Source organism: Oculina patagonica, chromosome 7, assembly GCF_052425735.1.
Source record: "Oculina patagonica isolate OP01 chromosome 7, crgOcupat, whole genome shotgun sequence".
Classification (NCBI taxonomy): Eukaryota; Metazoa; Cnidaria; class Anthozoa; order Scleractinia; family Oculinidae; genus Oculina; species Oculina patagonica.
In genome coordinates this window covers 6,268,327-6,282,790 of record NC_135764.1, presented here as the reverse complement: position 1 = coordinate 6,282,790, position 14,464 = coordinate 6,268,327, and the positions used below count along the sequence as shown (strand labels likewise).

At 39.6% G+C, this 14,464-nt stretch overlaps 2 protein-coding genes and 1 non-coding gene across 3 annotated transcripts in view; 1 reads left to right on the top strand and 2 right to left on the bottom strand.

Annotated features, from left to right (window-relative positions):
* The window catches only part of LOC144661419 (uncharacterized), a 42,711-nt gene extending 32,839 nt beyond the window's left edge, over nt 1-9,872 (bottom strand). The window contains exon 1 of the mRNA XM_078522175.1: nt 9,504-9,872. Within this exon, the coding sequence (XP_078378301.1) occupies nt 9,504-9,538 (35 nt within the window). The 5' untranslated portion in view covers nt 9,539-9,872. The remainder of the gene's footprint in view (nt 1-9,503) is intronic.
* A 27-nt stretch (nt 9,873-9,899) lies between these two features.
* Nucleotides 9,900-9,992, top strand: Trnar-ccg (transfer RNA arginine (anticodon CCG)). The gene is made up of 2 exons: nt 9,900-9,936; nt 9,957-9,992. It is a non-coding gene; the product is annotated as a tRNA-Arg (tRNA).
* A 1,451-nt stretch (nt 9,993-11,443) lies between these two features.
* LOC144660827 (uncharacterized) lies at nt 11,444-14,398 on the bottom strand. Its single transcript, XM_078521552.1, has one exon. The coding sequence runs from the start codon at nt 14,320-14,322 to the stop codon at nt 13,219-13,221; it is 1,104 nt and encodes a 367-aa protein (XP_078377678.1). The 5' UTR covers nt 14,323-14,398; the 3' UTR covers nt 11,444-13,218.
* Between the last annotated feature and the right edge of the window lie 66 nt (nt 14,399-14,464).

Below are 14,464 nucleotides of genomic sequence, written 5' to 3'. Positions count from 1 at the left end.
TGACTGAACATTGACAAAGAATTCTCATTGCAGGTGAAGAACACTACCCGTTGTTGTAAGTGTGGGTGTTACTGCCAGTGACACTGGATGCTGCTGTCAAGTTGGAGAAGGCCTTGGACATTAATGAACCCTTATGATCAGACCATTTGGAACTGTCTTGGACATTAATGACATTTTAATTTTTGTTCGTTGTTTTATTTTTATTTCCTTGTTCCTGTTATCGTTACTTGTTTTATTATGTATTCTTGTGATCAGAAAGCAACATTGATTTTGTTTAAAAAAAAAAAAAAGAAAGCATGTTACATGTCACGCGGGTTACATTTACCAACCCTCCAAGTTAAGATCATTTTAGTCGCCATGGCGACTAAAATTTTGGAGCTGGCGACTACATTGAAACCGAACTCGCCAGCCTGGCGACTAAAATCGAGAAGAAGAATTGAAAGCGTGAGCTTAATTTAGCAACTAAAATGTTTCACTGGCAACCAAACTTGAGCAGTTGGTGGTCAAATGGCCACTAAGGAAAAAAATAAACTTGGAGCGTTGTTTACCCATAACCCCTTGTGGGTCATTGCTCAATAACCATGTGCTCCACTCGGTTTTGAATCTTATTACAGACTGGTTGCATTCCACTAAATTTTCCAAGTTTTCCTGCTGAATGCCAGCAGTGCACCCTATTTTCTGCTAGTTTAGGTATTGCAAGGAAATGTTCAAACATGGATGAAGAAACATGTTATTCTTTCGGATTCAACAAAGTACACCCTAAATCTTTGGAAAAACCTGATACTAGAGACAGAAAACTTTGTGCAGTTGTCAAGTAATTTTCCAAACAACAAAAGCCCAGGCACGGTCGAGTAAACAGCTTTGGATTGTGACCATTTTCACGTCCAAGCAAAACAAATATACTGAAACAAACTCTCAATGACTTATGACCTCCAGGACCACATAATTTTTTATGGTGTAAACTTAGTCGCAAAATTCACTGACAGCTGTGAAGGTCCCGGTAAAGTTCGAAAAACTAGCCATGCAGATCAGAATGTGTTGATAGAACCTTTGCCAGTTGTAAATCGACAACTTAACATCCGTCCATTCACCATAAACGACGCGATGAACACAGCCGTGAGATGGGCGAAATGGAAAAAAAGATATCGAGCGACAGTTCCGATTCTTAGGACTAACTGAAGGAAGGCTTGATCATTTACGGAGGTCCACAAATTGCCAATTTGGAAGAATCACTTCCAGAGTTACAACCACAAGAGGCCGAGGATGCCTATTCTCTACTCATTTGGAAGTTGGACAAGAACTTTCTCCTTGAAAAACAAAGATTATGCTAGATTCAAGTTTGGAAACCTTTCCCAGGAGGCAGGAGAAAGCATGGCAAAATGTTACACAAGACTTCGCGAAATCGCCACAATCGCCTTTTTCTACCCCACTACATTCAAAGTGGAAGAAAATTCAAGGACATTTCAAGGACTTACACACAAATTAAAGGACTTTTCAAGGAAAAATGAAATTCAAGGACTTTTCAAGGACTCCCCTTAAAATTCAAGGACTTTTCAAGACTGTGCGAACCCTGGCCCATAGATGAAAAATTAGATTATTTCCGGGATTCCCAGTGTCGTTAACAACAGGGATGGCATTATGGTTGGGGGAACCGACTGGAACGACCATAATGAAAACCTAGCTGCTTTATTACAGCGGTTGGAGAGCCAATACTTAACCCTACACAAGGAGAAATGCAAATTTGTCAAGTCCACATTTGAATTCCACGGAGATCTGTTCACGGTCGAAGGACTGAAACCAAGTCAAAAGAGAGGTACTGTGAGGCTTGTAACTGTCGGAAAACCGTCTTCTATTCTTTGCTTAGGATCAAGTGAGGCAGCTTCGAGAGCAAGTACATGTAGATGGGGTTTCACAGGCAGCCCAGACATCTATGGTTGACAAGGCTCTCTTGATGGTCTGCCAGGCTGTGCCAGCTGGCATCCTGTCCACTTAATGTATTTGATCCTTATGCATTAATTGGGGCACTCAAACATTTAAAGGATGTTGGCCGTTGTGCCGGACACACAGACGTAAGAAAGTTTACTGCAGTCCTTACAAGTTGCAAAAAGCTCCCTCCCAGCCCAAGATTGGGGTATCTGGTGACTCATATCCTTGGTATTAAATAACATTGAAAAAAAAAAGAAAGTTGCCAAGACAGTTGCAAAGATGTATAGGCCTTCAGCGTCCTTGGCGCTGACACCCGGAAATGGTAAAATTAGTCACCAAATTCACTGACCGCTGTGAAGGTCGAAAAGTTCGAAAAACCCGCCACGCTGCCAGATCAAAATATTTGGATCATGTGTACTTACGGCACCCCCGATCGAGTGTCGATCGACACTAGCGATCGACACCTCGATCGACCCGCGATCGACATGTCGATCGCCACTCGATCTCCATGTCGACCGATACTAGATCGACACTCGACCAACAACGGGCGATAGTCGGTCGAGTGTCGACCGACTCATGTGTCGGCCGATAGTATCCTCCTAGTCGGTCGACACTCGGCCGATACTCGGTCGATACTCTATCGACGCTCTGCTGACACACGGTCGAGTGTTGATCGATATCCATACATCGTCATAGCGGTCGCCACGCAGTCGAAAAGCTCATACCGTAAAATTCCGGTTATAAGCCCTGCGCTTATACAAGGAGTTTTGGGTGGGCTTATAAGCGGGGGGGGGGGGGGAGGGTTATATCCGGGAGGGCTTATAAACATAACCAGACAAGAAACCCACTAAATGCATTAAATTGGTTTTTTTCGTCTGTAGACAAACCTGACCTAACCTGCGATCAGGCGTTCTTTTTTCGTTTTCGAATCAGTAGTAGGGAGGGAGGGCACGATTTCAGGTTATCTGCAGACACTCTAGGCCGATAAGCGAAGCTTCGAGGGATAATATTCTAGTTTTAAGAACATCAAATTTCCAAGGGGCAACTATCAGACCGATAGTTCCGAGACAGAAACACTCTATTGTCTTTATTGTTCTCCACTAAATTTTTTTCCGCGCGCACATACAAAAACCTAGAAAACACTCGCAAAAACATAGAAACAATCGCGCTCGCGTTGCTCTTTTAAGGGTGAATTTTTTGGGCTCGTAGTCTAATTGTTAAATAGAATAACTGATGAACAACGTTGAAATGAAAATTGCTGCTGTTAAAAAAAAAAAATACTTTCAACGTGCAAGACATAGAGTACCCCCCGCGTAATCAATCGAACCAAACATAACGAAAAACTAATCAAACTCAATCGAAGTCTAGTCGATGTTATTCTGGCGATCACAATTAATCATTTTATTAAAACAATTTGAAACTCAGGCTGATTTTAAAAAAAAATCTGACGAAAGCAACAGAGACTTTTCGAAAATTTAACTTCTTATAAGTTTTTACAACATCATTTTAACTTTTAGATTTTTTCGATCAGTTTCAAATCGTTTTTAGTAACACGAATTATAGTCGCACATGTAATCGAACTCCAACATCGCCTGGGTACTCTCGTTTATAATGCCAAGACCACACATAACTTTAGAAACCTGTTGAAACCGGTTTCAATGTCCCGCTTAGTCAATCGAACGTATAAATGTTTCGATCAAATGAGGTTTGATTAACGTGTGTTTGTAACTATTAAAGGCATTTTTAAATCTTCTTTTCAGCGCTAGTAAATTTTCGTCCACACAATTGTCTGTTTCTGGTGCAAAATTGTTCAAGGTCCCATTTCCAGGCCTTAGGAATAGTACTCATTAGTATATACTCAAACAGTGGATAGCGTTTTTAGCGTGCTGATTGGCTACCCAAACTCCGGATATCCTTTCGTATTCACCTCCGAGCAACTCGCACGCGAAAACTGTACTCGTTAACAGAATAAAGTACAGTGGAACCCCGCTTTACGGCACCCGCTTAATACGGACATCCCGGTATGACGGACAGTTTCGTTGGTCCCGACGAAAACCTTACACATTCGCGTAGTTCAAAATTACATAACCCACCCCTTTTCGAGGACTCAAAAACTGCACCCCCCTTCTGCTCCCCCCCCCCTGTACTTTTTGACCAGTCCCTAACATTGCCCCCGCTTTTGACTGAGCATTATTTGAATTTGATTCAGCAAATGTTAACTTTTTCGCAGCTGAATTTTCCTGAGAACCCTTTAGTAACCGGAAGTATGAAGCAGAGGATTCGTCTCGACAACTGACGCAATCTATCGATGAAAACGTCTCGGTGTCTCACTGTTTAATAATTCTTTCAAAATGCAGTAGGAAATTGCGGACATTAAAATTAAAGCCAAACAGGCGTTCGTGAACGCCCTCACACGCTTCCACAAACGACGGCTTGAAACCGCAAGAAAAAAGATAAGGCTAGACCTACCGTGGCTCGTACGAGCACAAATGTAAATACCGTGAAATTCCGGTTATAAGCCCAGGGCTTATACAACTTCGTAAGACGATACGGCCAAAAGCTGCGTCTGTTCGAAATATTTAACTTATATTTAACAGATTTCCCTACCCTTTCATATACCTAAACTTGTGAAATCCCTACCCTTTCATATACCTGAAGCCTGAAAAAGGTACCCCTTTCGGGCGGAGGCTCCCCGTAAAGGCCATTATAGGGAGAACCCCCCCCCCCCCCCCGCCCGGGTTATACGTCTTTTAGTAGCGTAAGTAGAATATCAAACTGTAATACCTTAGAATATAACTTTGTAAATAAGACATAATAACGTAAATTTGTATTGTAATTAGTGCAGGCAGAGCCCTTTAGTTGTGTAAGTGTTGTAATAATTGTATCGTTGTACGTAAAAATTGTGTGTTTGCAATAAAAAAAAAGAATCAGATCTGCCACGCGATGAACTCAAGGCGATCGCAGAACTGAAAACCAACCCTGCGGTTAACCTTGAAAAGATACAAAACACCAAGTGGATGAGATAATCACTCAAACACGTAGGTGACATCCAAAAAATGGTTTTTATAAACTCCCTTTCCACCTAAAATACAAATAATCTACATATACATTATATGTAGTATTCTACATTATATCGATCGATTATATCCGGGTGTGAGGGCCCAACTGAAAAAAAAATCTCATTTTTCGTTGATAAATTACTACAAGCAATTGCTAAACTACGTACATCGAGGATAATACCAACTTTATCAACTTTGCAGGTAAAAAAATATACAGCAGATTAGAATTCTAGTATCTATGGATGTAACCAGCTGGTATAATATACCACATGAAGAGGGATGGAAATAGTATACCAAGCATACGAAACGTTCCACAATAACAACCCTCCTATCCAAACTCACTTCATAACGGAAATGCTTGGCTTTATCTTAAAGGAAAATTCTCTCCAATTTAATGGCAAGAACTATCTACAAACTCATGGAACTACCATGGGTACAAAAATGGCATTTCCCAGCATCTTTATAGCAGACATTATAACAAGACTTATTCGCCAAAGCAATATCAATACAAGAAAATGGAATCGATACATTGATGACGTGTTCTCCATTTGGGGTCATGAACGACAAGACATTTGTAAATTTATTAAACAAGCCAACAAACTCCATCCCACAATTAAATTTATTGCTGAAATATTATAGAACGAATTAACTTATTTTTAACTTTCCTGGACACAGTAGTTTATAAAGGAGATAGATTTAACACAGAATATATCCTTGACATCAAGACACACTATAAGCCGACAGAAAAATTCCAATACATTCACTTTACCACGTGTCATCCACTGGGTGTTAAAAGAGGATTTTTTTTATTAAAGGCGAAGCAACAAACTCTTCAAAAAAAAAAGATTTGAAGATAACTTCTTTAACTTCAAATTGCGCCTAAAGCGCGCGACTACCCAAACAACTTTATAAAGAGGTCTCTAACAGGAATCAATTTCGCCAATAGACAGTCGATCGGCGCTCCAGCAAACAATTAAAAAAAAAAACAGAAAGAAAATACTGCCTTTTGTAACTACCACCTACAAACCAGAAGTACGCGACCTTAATTAAATATTAATTGATAACTAGTATTTAATACAAAATCAGCCGTTGTGAAAAATATATTCACAAGGCCTCTGATGATATTTTATAAGAGAGGAAAATCTCTCAAGGACATGCTGGTTAGACCAAAAATTTAAATTGTTATACTGCGTCGCAAACAAAACCCATGGGGGAGTCCGGGTCCATTTTCATGCAAATCAAACTCATTTTCATTTTAATGGTTTCGCACCTAGACTCGTTTTGAAACAGTGGCAAAGGGTAACTCGGAAATGGCCTATTATCCTTTCAACCAAAATTTTAAGGCTGTCAGGGATATGAAGTTCAAAAGGAAGGGAGAATAAAAGGGACGAGAAAAAAGAAAGGAAAAAGACAAGAAGAAAAAAATTAAAATCAAAAACAAAAAGTCCAAAATGGGGCTTATACGCATGCGTCAAAGTAATGGTGTACATGTTGTACTTTAACGTTGAGAAAGTCTAGCTCCTCAGTAAACCGGTTTTACAGCAAATGTAAGAACATGTAAGAGCATGGTAACCAAAAAACTGATTTAACCCATTGGCGCCTGTGCCGGCCATAGCCGGCCGCGCGAAAACCACCCCCAAAATGCCTGTGCCGGCCTCAGCCGGCCTTGAAAACCACGTGTTGGCAAATGCCCTTTCCCTCCCTCCCTTGAGTTTTTTTGGTTCTCCTATTGTTCTATAGATAATAAGGGCAAATAAACCAATCAGAATCTGTTTTCTGCGCATATATTTAGGGAACTCTAGGGGTCCTAGAAAGAAGGTTTTTCGTCTTATTCCGTGCGTTGAAAATGTACATGGAAATCATGGAGCCGCGCGGCACGTATTTACAAACTTCCAAGGCCTTGTTTTTGATTCTGAACAAGAAAAATACCATCTTTGGGACTTAAAACGGAAAGGAGAAACACTATAGAATTTTAAAGTGGCCCTAAAACGGAAAACCATGGAGTACAGAGTGCTAAAACCTTGTTGATGAAGGATTTATCTTTCCTTCCACCGCCGTGAAGACATGGTGTAATGGCGCTTACAAATGTGTTTTGAATTCAAATCACGGACTTGAAAACGGACTAAATGCGGCTTCTCAAGTCTTCTGAGAACGAAATGGTAATGTACTGTTATTGCTTCGAACTTGGATGTAATTTTTTGAACGATCGGTAAATCCATTTAGTGTACAATTGACTCCAAAAGCTGCCTGCTAAAATTAAAACTTCGCTTTCAACATGAACATGTGAATAATTAATTCTGCCGTGCAGTACAGCACGGCTCGAAAAATTTCGATATTGTAACGCTTGTTAACACATTTCTTGACTTCATCCGAACTAAAAATAAATTATAAACAAAGTTTCTTTCAAGGTTCTCTCATTAATCCATTTTGAGTCCGGAATTTTAGGCTTTTAAAGGAGAACAGATTTGTTGCGCACGTGTTGTTATCTGAGATCTATATCTTTCGGGAGACTTGCTTCTTCATTGTCTAGCTTAGCTTTGTTTTGAATTATGTCTATCGCTTTTGAAAATTACAACAGTGCTTCAAAATACACAAAGGAGTATGTCTATTAACATTAATAGTAAAGGAACGCGTGGAAAGCGGTCCTAGTGTTCATTTAGTAGTCTGAATTCTGTAATTTTGTAAGCGTTTTTTATGCTTTTCCACGCCGCTGTGATTTGAAGATAATTTTATCATCTTGAATAACCGGTTTTCTGCACCAAGAAAAAAGCTAAGTGTTATTGAATTAATGACAGAGTCAGTTGTACAGATTGTAAACCTATCTTTTACCAGACTATTTTACGATTTTTCTTAAGGATTTGTACAAAATCTCCGTGTTTTGCGAGCTCCAAAATGACGCGCGGAGGTGAATAAAATTTTATCGCTGTCTTTAGTTTGGTTTGAGATCAATTAATCAAGGCTGATGATCTCTTTAAGTCATAAATTGGTCTTTCAACATGTCTAGTTTTAATAAAAGTTTACTTCAGAAACTACTTGTTTGTCTGAATTTACTGCGCATATGGTTTATTTTTTCCACTTGTGCGTTTGCATTCAAAGCCGTAAAAGAGCCAGGTATTTAGGGGTGGGTGCGTGCGTAAAACCTTCAGGCGTCAATGGGTTAACGGTTAAAAAACGGCATTTTTGAGAAAATTTGCCAGTTAAAGGGTTAAAATGTAATTAGCAATGAAATTTGAATAGTATATATTAAATTTTAAGTTGTACACGGCCCCACAAGCTTACAAGCAATAAACCTTTTACTGTGTTTAATCAACATTCCACAAACTATTTATCGAAACAGATAAAAAATAATAAGTTGCTGTTGTTCATGTACTATAAAATGTTTTTTCTTAAAAAGTGCTCAAATGTTGTCTCGTTTTACTAGTCGCAAAGTTCGAATTTTATATTAATCGAAACACACAGTTTGACTCTCCTGTATAAATTTAAGCAGTATTTTAAAAGATAAGTGACATCGGGAAGGTTTGAACTCTCGAGAATGTTCGGCGGTCAAGTATTTTTTTTTTTTTTTGATTAACTAAAACGGGTGCATGTTTATTTAAGAAAGAAAGAAAGATGTAATGAAATGTAAGACGACGTGTTACATTTCCTCGATTGATGGAAAATACATGCTCACGACTTTTAGAAAGTCTAGTATTACAGGAACGTAGTGAACTAGTAACATTAGCCTTTCGAAAGCTCTGAAATGACAAAGCCATTTTCCGAGTTTAAAATTCGATCGATACTTGCGATCGACACCTCCATCGACTGTCGATCGGCCCACGATCGACAATCGATCGACATACCGCCTTTTGAGGAGGAATACTGAGATCACCGACATACCAACGATATATCACTGACAGACGACCGACTCGCTACCGACAGACGACCGACACGCTACCGACAGCCGACCGTAAGGTACCGATCGACACGTCGACCGACATCGAACGTGTAGTCATCGCTAGTATCGATCGCCACTCGATAGAGTGTCAAAGAAAATTGAAAGTCTGTCAACCGTGTGTCGATCGCGGGTCGACCGATATGTTGATCGAGTGTCGATCGAGTGTCGATCGTGGGTCGATCGAGTGTCGATCGATAGTGTCGATCGATGGTCGATCGCTAGTGTCGATCGACACTCGATCGGGGGTGCCGTAAGTACACATGATCCAAATATTTTGATAGAAGTCATAGAACCTTTACCATACTTTGAAACCTCGCGGTTTTGAACAACTTAATTTAAATTAAAATAATAACAGCTATGCAAATTCAAATAAATAACAATAATTGTTTAAATACAGATAAAAATTCAAAATAGCAAGTGTTTTGTTTAGTTTTTCCGTCGGAATGCTTCAAACAAGTTTCGCGCCAAACCGCGCGCTGTGCAAGATTTGATGCGCGAGCGTGCAGGAAAGGCGTTAGACATTTGTTTGGCGAATAAATTTCCTCATTTGCATACGTACAAAAGAAAAAAGTTAAACTATTTACCTGTTACAAGCGAGGAATGTAGCTGATAACTGCATTTTCAGCTCCAAAACGCACTTTTCTCGACACCTTCCAGCAAGACAACCGCAAACTCATTCATTGAACATGCTGACGCCATAATACCCAGAATGCATCAGGCACGAATCATGGAAGCGAGGTCAGCGGGAAAGATCTGGGGAAAACAATCGAACGTTTGATCGATCGACAGGTTCTAGCGGGTAATTTATGGTGTTTATCTTCATTATACCTGCTAAAATGACATCCAAAATGATAATGCTAAAAGCCAAACTATTATTTGCGACTCAAAATGGAAGCATTGGTTCACAGGTACTCCGTGGTACGAAAAATAAACAAACGTTTTGTTTATGAATTAAAATTGTCGCTAGAAGTTGCTATTGTGTCCTTGTGGCCTAATGGATAAGGCGTCGCCCTCCGGACTCGAAAACAGAGGATGAAAGGCGAAGATTGAGGGTTCGAGTCCCTTCAAGGACGATTTTTTTTTCTCCTTTTTTTCCAAAAAAATATTCGATAATTATTTTGAAGTACGAACTACAGGTAAAAACTGAAAAGATAGGTAAGATTTTTACTGTGTAACTTTTTTTAATTTAGTTTAATAATAATTTTTGTAATGCGCTTTTGGATATTTTTATAGAAAAAGCGCTATTAAATATTATTATTATTATTATTATTATAATTAATGTGTAAGTTAAAACATAGTCAGTCACTGCAAAATTAGTTCTTGATCTTAAACTGAATTGCACCAATTTCACCCATTGCCGTAGCAAGGGTAAAATAAGTGGGGGGGGGGCACGCGAGCGCCGGGGGGGGGCACGCGAGCGCCGGAGGCGCGAGCCGCTAGGGGGGTCTGGGGGCATATCCCCTAGAAAATTTTGAAATCTAAAAGCTTGGAAATGCTATTTTCAGCATTCTCCAAGAGCTATTTGTGATTTACGCATATCGCAAATTTGAGACATTTTTGACAAATTTTGACATTTTTGAGACAATTTTGAGACATTTTTTCACATTTTGGTCACGATTTCTGGTTTGTTTTAGTTTTTGGCTGCTTAATATTTTTGTGCATCACCCTACCTACGTTAAAAATTGAAAAGAAGCACAAATGTTATTGTTTCAAACCCTCTCGGGAGAGAAAATTTTCTTTTTAACATTTTATACAGGTCTGTTTTTACTTTTTGGGAAAAAAACTGGGGGGGCACGGGCCCCCCCGGCCCCTCCCCTTGCTACGGCACTGTCACCCAAGCTGAGGGGTATAAAACTAAATTGGAAGATGCCCAAGGGAATACAATGCATGGGATGCCCAGGAAGAGATACCCTTGACCCACAAGTGAACACCCTCGACCAGAAATAGTTCACTTACCCACTTAGTAAAAGTGTTTGCTAGTAGGGATTTAAAATTGCAGTTGTTGTCTGTGGCTTGGCCCACCACTAAATCTTTGATCATGAGAGATGTCCACATATGAAGGGGGGTATAAATCCCATTTCCCAGCCCAAATTTGTCCCAATTTCCATGTCCCATTTTTTGCCCAAATCCCAGTCCCATTTTATGTTTGTGATTCCAGTCCAAGTGACCCAAAATCCCGATCCCAAAACCCACTTCCCCAGTAAAATATAAACATTTTACACCCTACTGGAAGCGTCTGTTTTCTACCCGTGAACCGTGCCAGAGACCCCCCCCTGTACGACCCTCTTTAATAGAAGTAATTCAACTGTACTAAGTGGGATCAAATGCATATTTTTCTGGTGCCAAGTTCAACAAGGAATGTCCCAGTCTTGGTTCAGGTTTTTATAGTATGTGTATGGAAATAGATGTGGGCATTTGTAAGAATAGAACACAGCTATATTACTGATATTACCAAAATTGGGAAGATACAGGAAGAATGCTTTGGAAAAGTTACCAGAGATCCTTTATCCAATGGAGAGAATCACCCAGTTCAAAATAAAGTAGAAAGAAAAAAGAAATGCTCTATTACAGGATGAATTTAACATATGCTGTGCAAAATAAGAAACGTACAGGTAACTAAGAGTGGCTGGAAGCAGCCTTACATTTGAAGCCTTATACACAAGTAGCAATGCTGCACTGAAGAATGAGTTAGGCTCCCAAACATGACATTGTAAATGTGTTGTTCCTAAAAATATCCATACCCCTCCCATGTAAGGTTTTTTGTTTGAATCCCCCACCCCCTGGAAATTCCAGTTAAGCCCCAAACTTTGAGACCCCCACACACTTGGAATTTCCAAATTATAACCTTCCAAGGGGAGGATATGAATATTTTCAGGAACTCCATATTTGGATTGTTATGGAACAATCTTTCTCCTCAAACCAACATTTCATTGCCATTGAGTTAAAATAGCAACATTTATTTATTATTGGCATACTTTTTCATTGCACTTTATCAAATTTCATCATAATTTTCATAACAAAATATTTATAACGCAAATACGACTTATTTTATTTAAAAATGTAGCTTTAAAGCCTAAAAATCAAGTCATTAAAGCAATAAATTATCCAAGATAATACTTTCATAACAACTTATCAGCAAATACTTGAACCTACCATTAATCCTGCTTTACATTCATGATTTTTTTGGGATAATTTGTACTCTCAATTATTTTTCTGTTTTGGGCAGGTAGCACAAAATAAAGTGAACTGATATACTGGTGGTTAGCATGACCTGAAATCATGGCACAGATCATTAAATCATAAAATAGTCTTATCAGTCACAACTGTGTTTGATATTGACAACTAATTCTATTCAAACTGTGAATAAAAATATACTGATAGAAATGTTGTGTTTTTTGGTTTGAAATCTTTAGTTTCCAAATTTAGTTTGAAACAAATTTTTCAAAATATTTGATTGCATCACTTATTTCATAGCAACATTTATTTTATTGCGCATGAGTATTTTTAAACAGCCAAGGAAAACTCCAACCTACCAAAATATGATTGCACAATTACAAGTGTGCATGCAATAGAAGGTTAACATGTACTGTATCTTTACATGTATTTCTCTCCTCCCCCAACCCCCATTATCACTCCCTGCACCCTCCCCTCTGAGCACCACTCCAGTGACTTCTAGCTAATATAGTAGTCAAACCTCCACTGAGTGGAGACCCTGTGGGTGCAGAGAAAGTTTCTGCTTGCCATATGTGAGGTGTTTGTCTGTGGCTGGGACCATAAATAAGTGTCCACTTATGGGAATTTTCTGCCTAGTGGAGGTGTTCGTAAGGGGAGGTTTGGCTTTATTTATATAATAACAAAACTCCAAGTCTACTTGGATTTCTCCTGGAATCATAAGCCAACTACACAACTTAGATTTATTACCTTTACATTACCTGTCAGCAATCCTAGGATGAGCTTGTACTCTAATAATTCAAAGTCTCTATAAGAGTACCACGAGGGCTTTGAGTTGTCTTTCTTAATATATTAATATTTTGTTTAAGGGACATTCATTACTTTTAGTGCTCTGCACATAGCTTACAGTACATAGCTTACTGTATTTTGAAGGTAAGATGAAAATAACCCTTACATTATTAAATCCCTAACTCCAAAGCTGTCCCTAACCAAACCCTAATACTGCATCCAACCCTTATTCCCTTGACGAAATAAGCTTGTAACAACAAATTATTGACACCACAACTCTGCAAGGACACTAGGAGCAAAGAAAGCTATACATGTATTAAGGAAAACCGGTTTAAAATACTAGAAATGGATCAGATCAATGATGTTTGGTTCAAACTTTGTACCAATGTGCCGTGCACCAGTGAATTTTACATGCCCAGTCTTTATGAGCTGCGCAAAACTGGAACAACTAGACCCAAACATGAATCCACCACTGCCAACCGGAACACCGCCCAGACTATTGAATGCATTTGGTCCACTCTGAACACAGCGACACTGTCTGAAATCTGCACCTGAGATGTCGGCATCCGTGAAATCAACGACCACATGACTAGCAAACTCGCAACCATAGAAACAAGTGTTTACCAAACAAGTTTCCACAAATGAGACGTTATGTGCAAAAGTAGTATGGGCAAATGACAGGCCAGATAGATTCTTCCCGCTGAAATCAAGATTGCCCTTGGTCATGTTGTGGAAAACAAAATCTGCAGTTCTAATTCTGGAGCTCCCACTGCTCGGATCTACAGTGGGCGGTGTGCTACTGACAGTTGTTTGCCGTGTCAGCGTTGCCAACATGTCATTGATTTCATCCTGGGTGAAGTCAGGTGCTGGGGGAGGGGGGTCCAGGACGTTCTCGACCCCAGCTACCAAATCACTGAGTTGGTAATAGTGAGCCTCGTTCACTATTTCCCTCAGGGAAACCTCGTCTTGGGGAAGCATGTCGGCTCGAAAACCGTCACGCAGATAGTTTAAAATGTGCCTGAAGTGAGTGCCATCCCTGTCCACGAAATAACTTCCATCCGATTCTTGTACAAGTTTGTGTCTTCCAGAAAACATGGTCGCTAGCATGGAATCCTTATCTCGCCTAAGAGTCTGAAGAGAAGTCGTGAACCGATGTCCTCCTATATTGAGATGAACTGGAGACGATTGAAACTGGTGGACTTCCTGCATTCGTTTCTTTTCCTTTTCTATCCGTATTCTGGTCTCGTCGAGGTCATTGTACTGCTCTTGCATTGCCTTTTCGTGTTCTTCTCGTCTGATTTTCATCTCTTGTTCAAAAGCCGAGCGATCCTTTTCAAGTTGCTCGCTCAATTTCGTCAGCTCGTTTTCGCGTTTTTCAAACGACGCCAGTAGATCGCTTAATTTTTCGTGCATTTCCTGACTCCAAGCTTCTTTGTCAGCCATGGTGCTTGATTTTGAATTTAACGCAAAAACTGTTTCAAAATCGGTGCACAAGAACCGTTCTGGGAGAAAAACAACAAAGGAAACGTTTGTCCACTGGTGGGTACTGCGGGCTCATGAACGACATGATGAGATCGTGCTTATT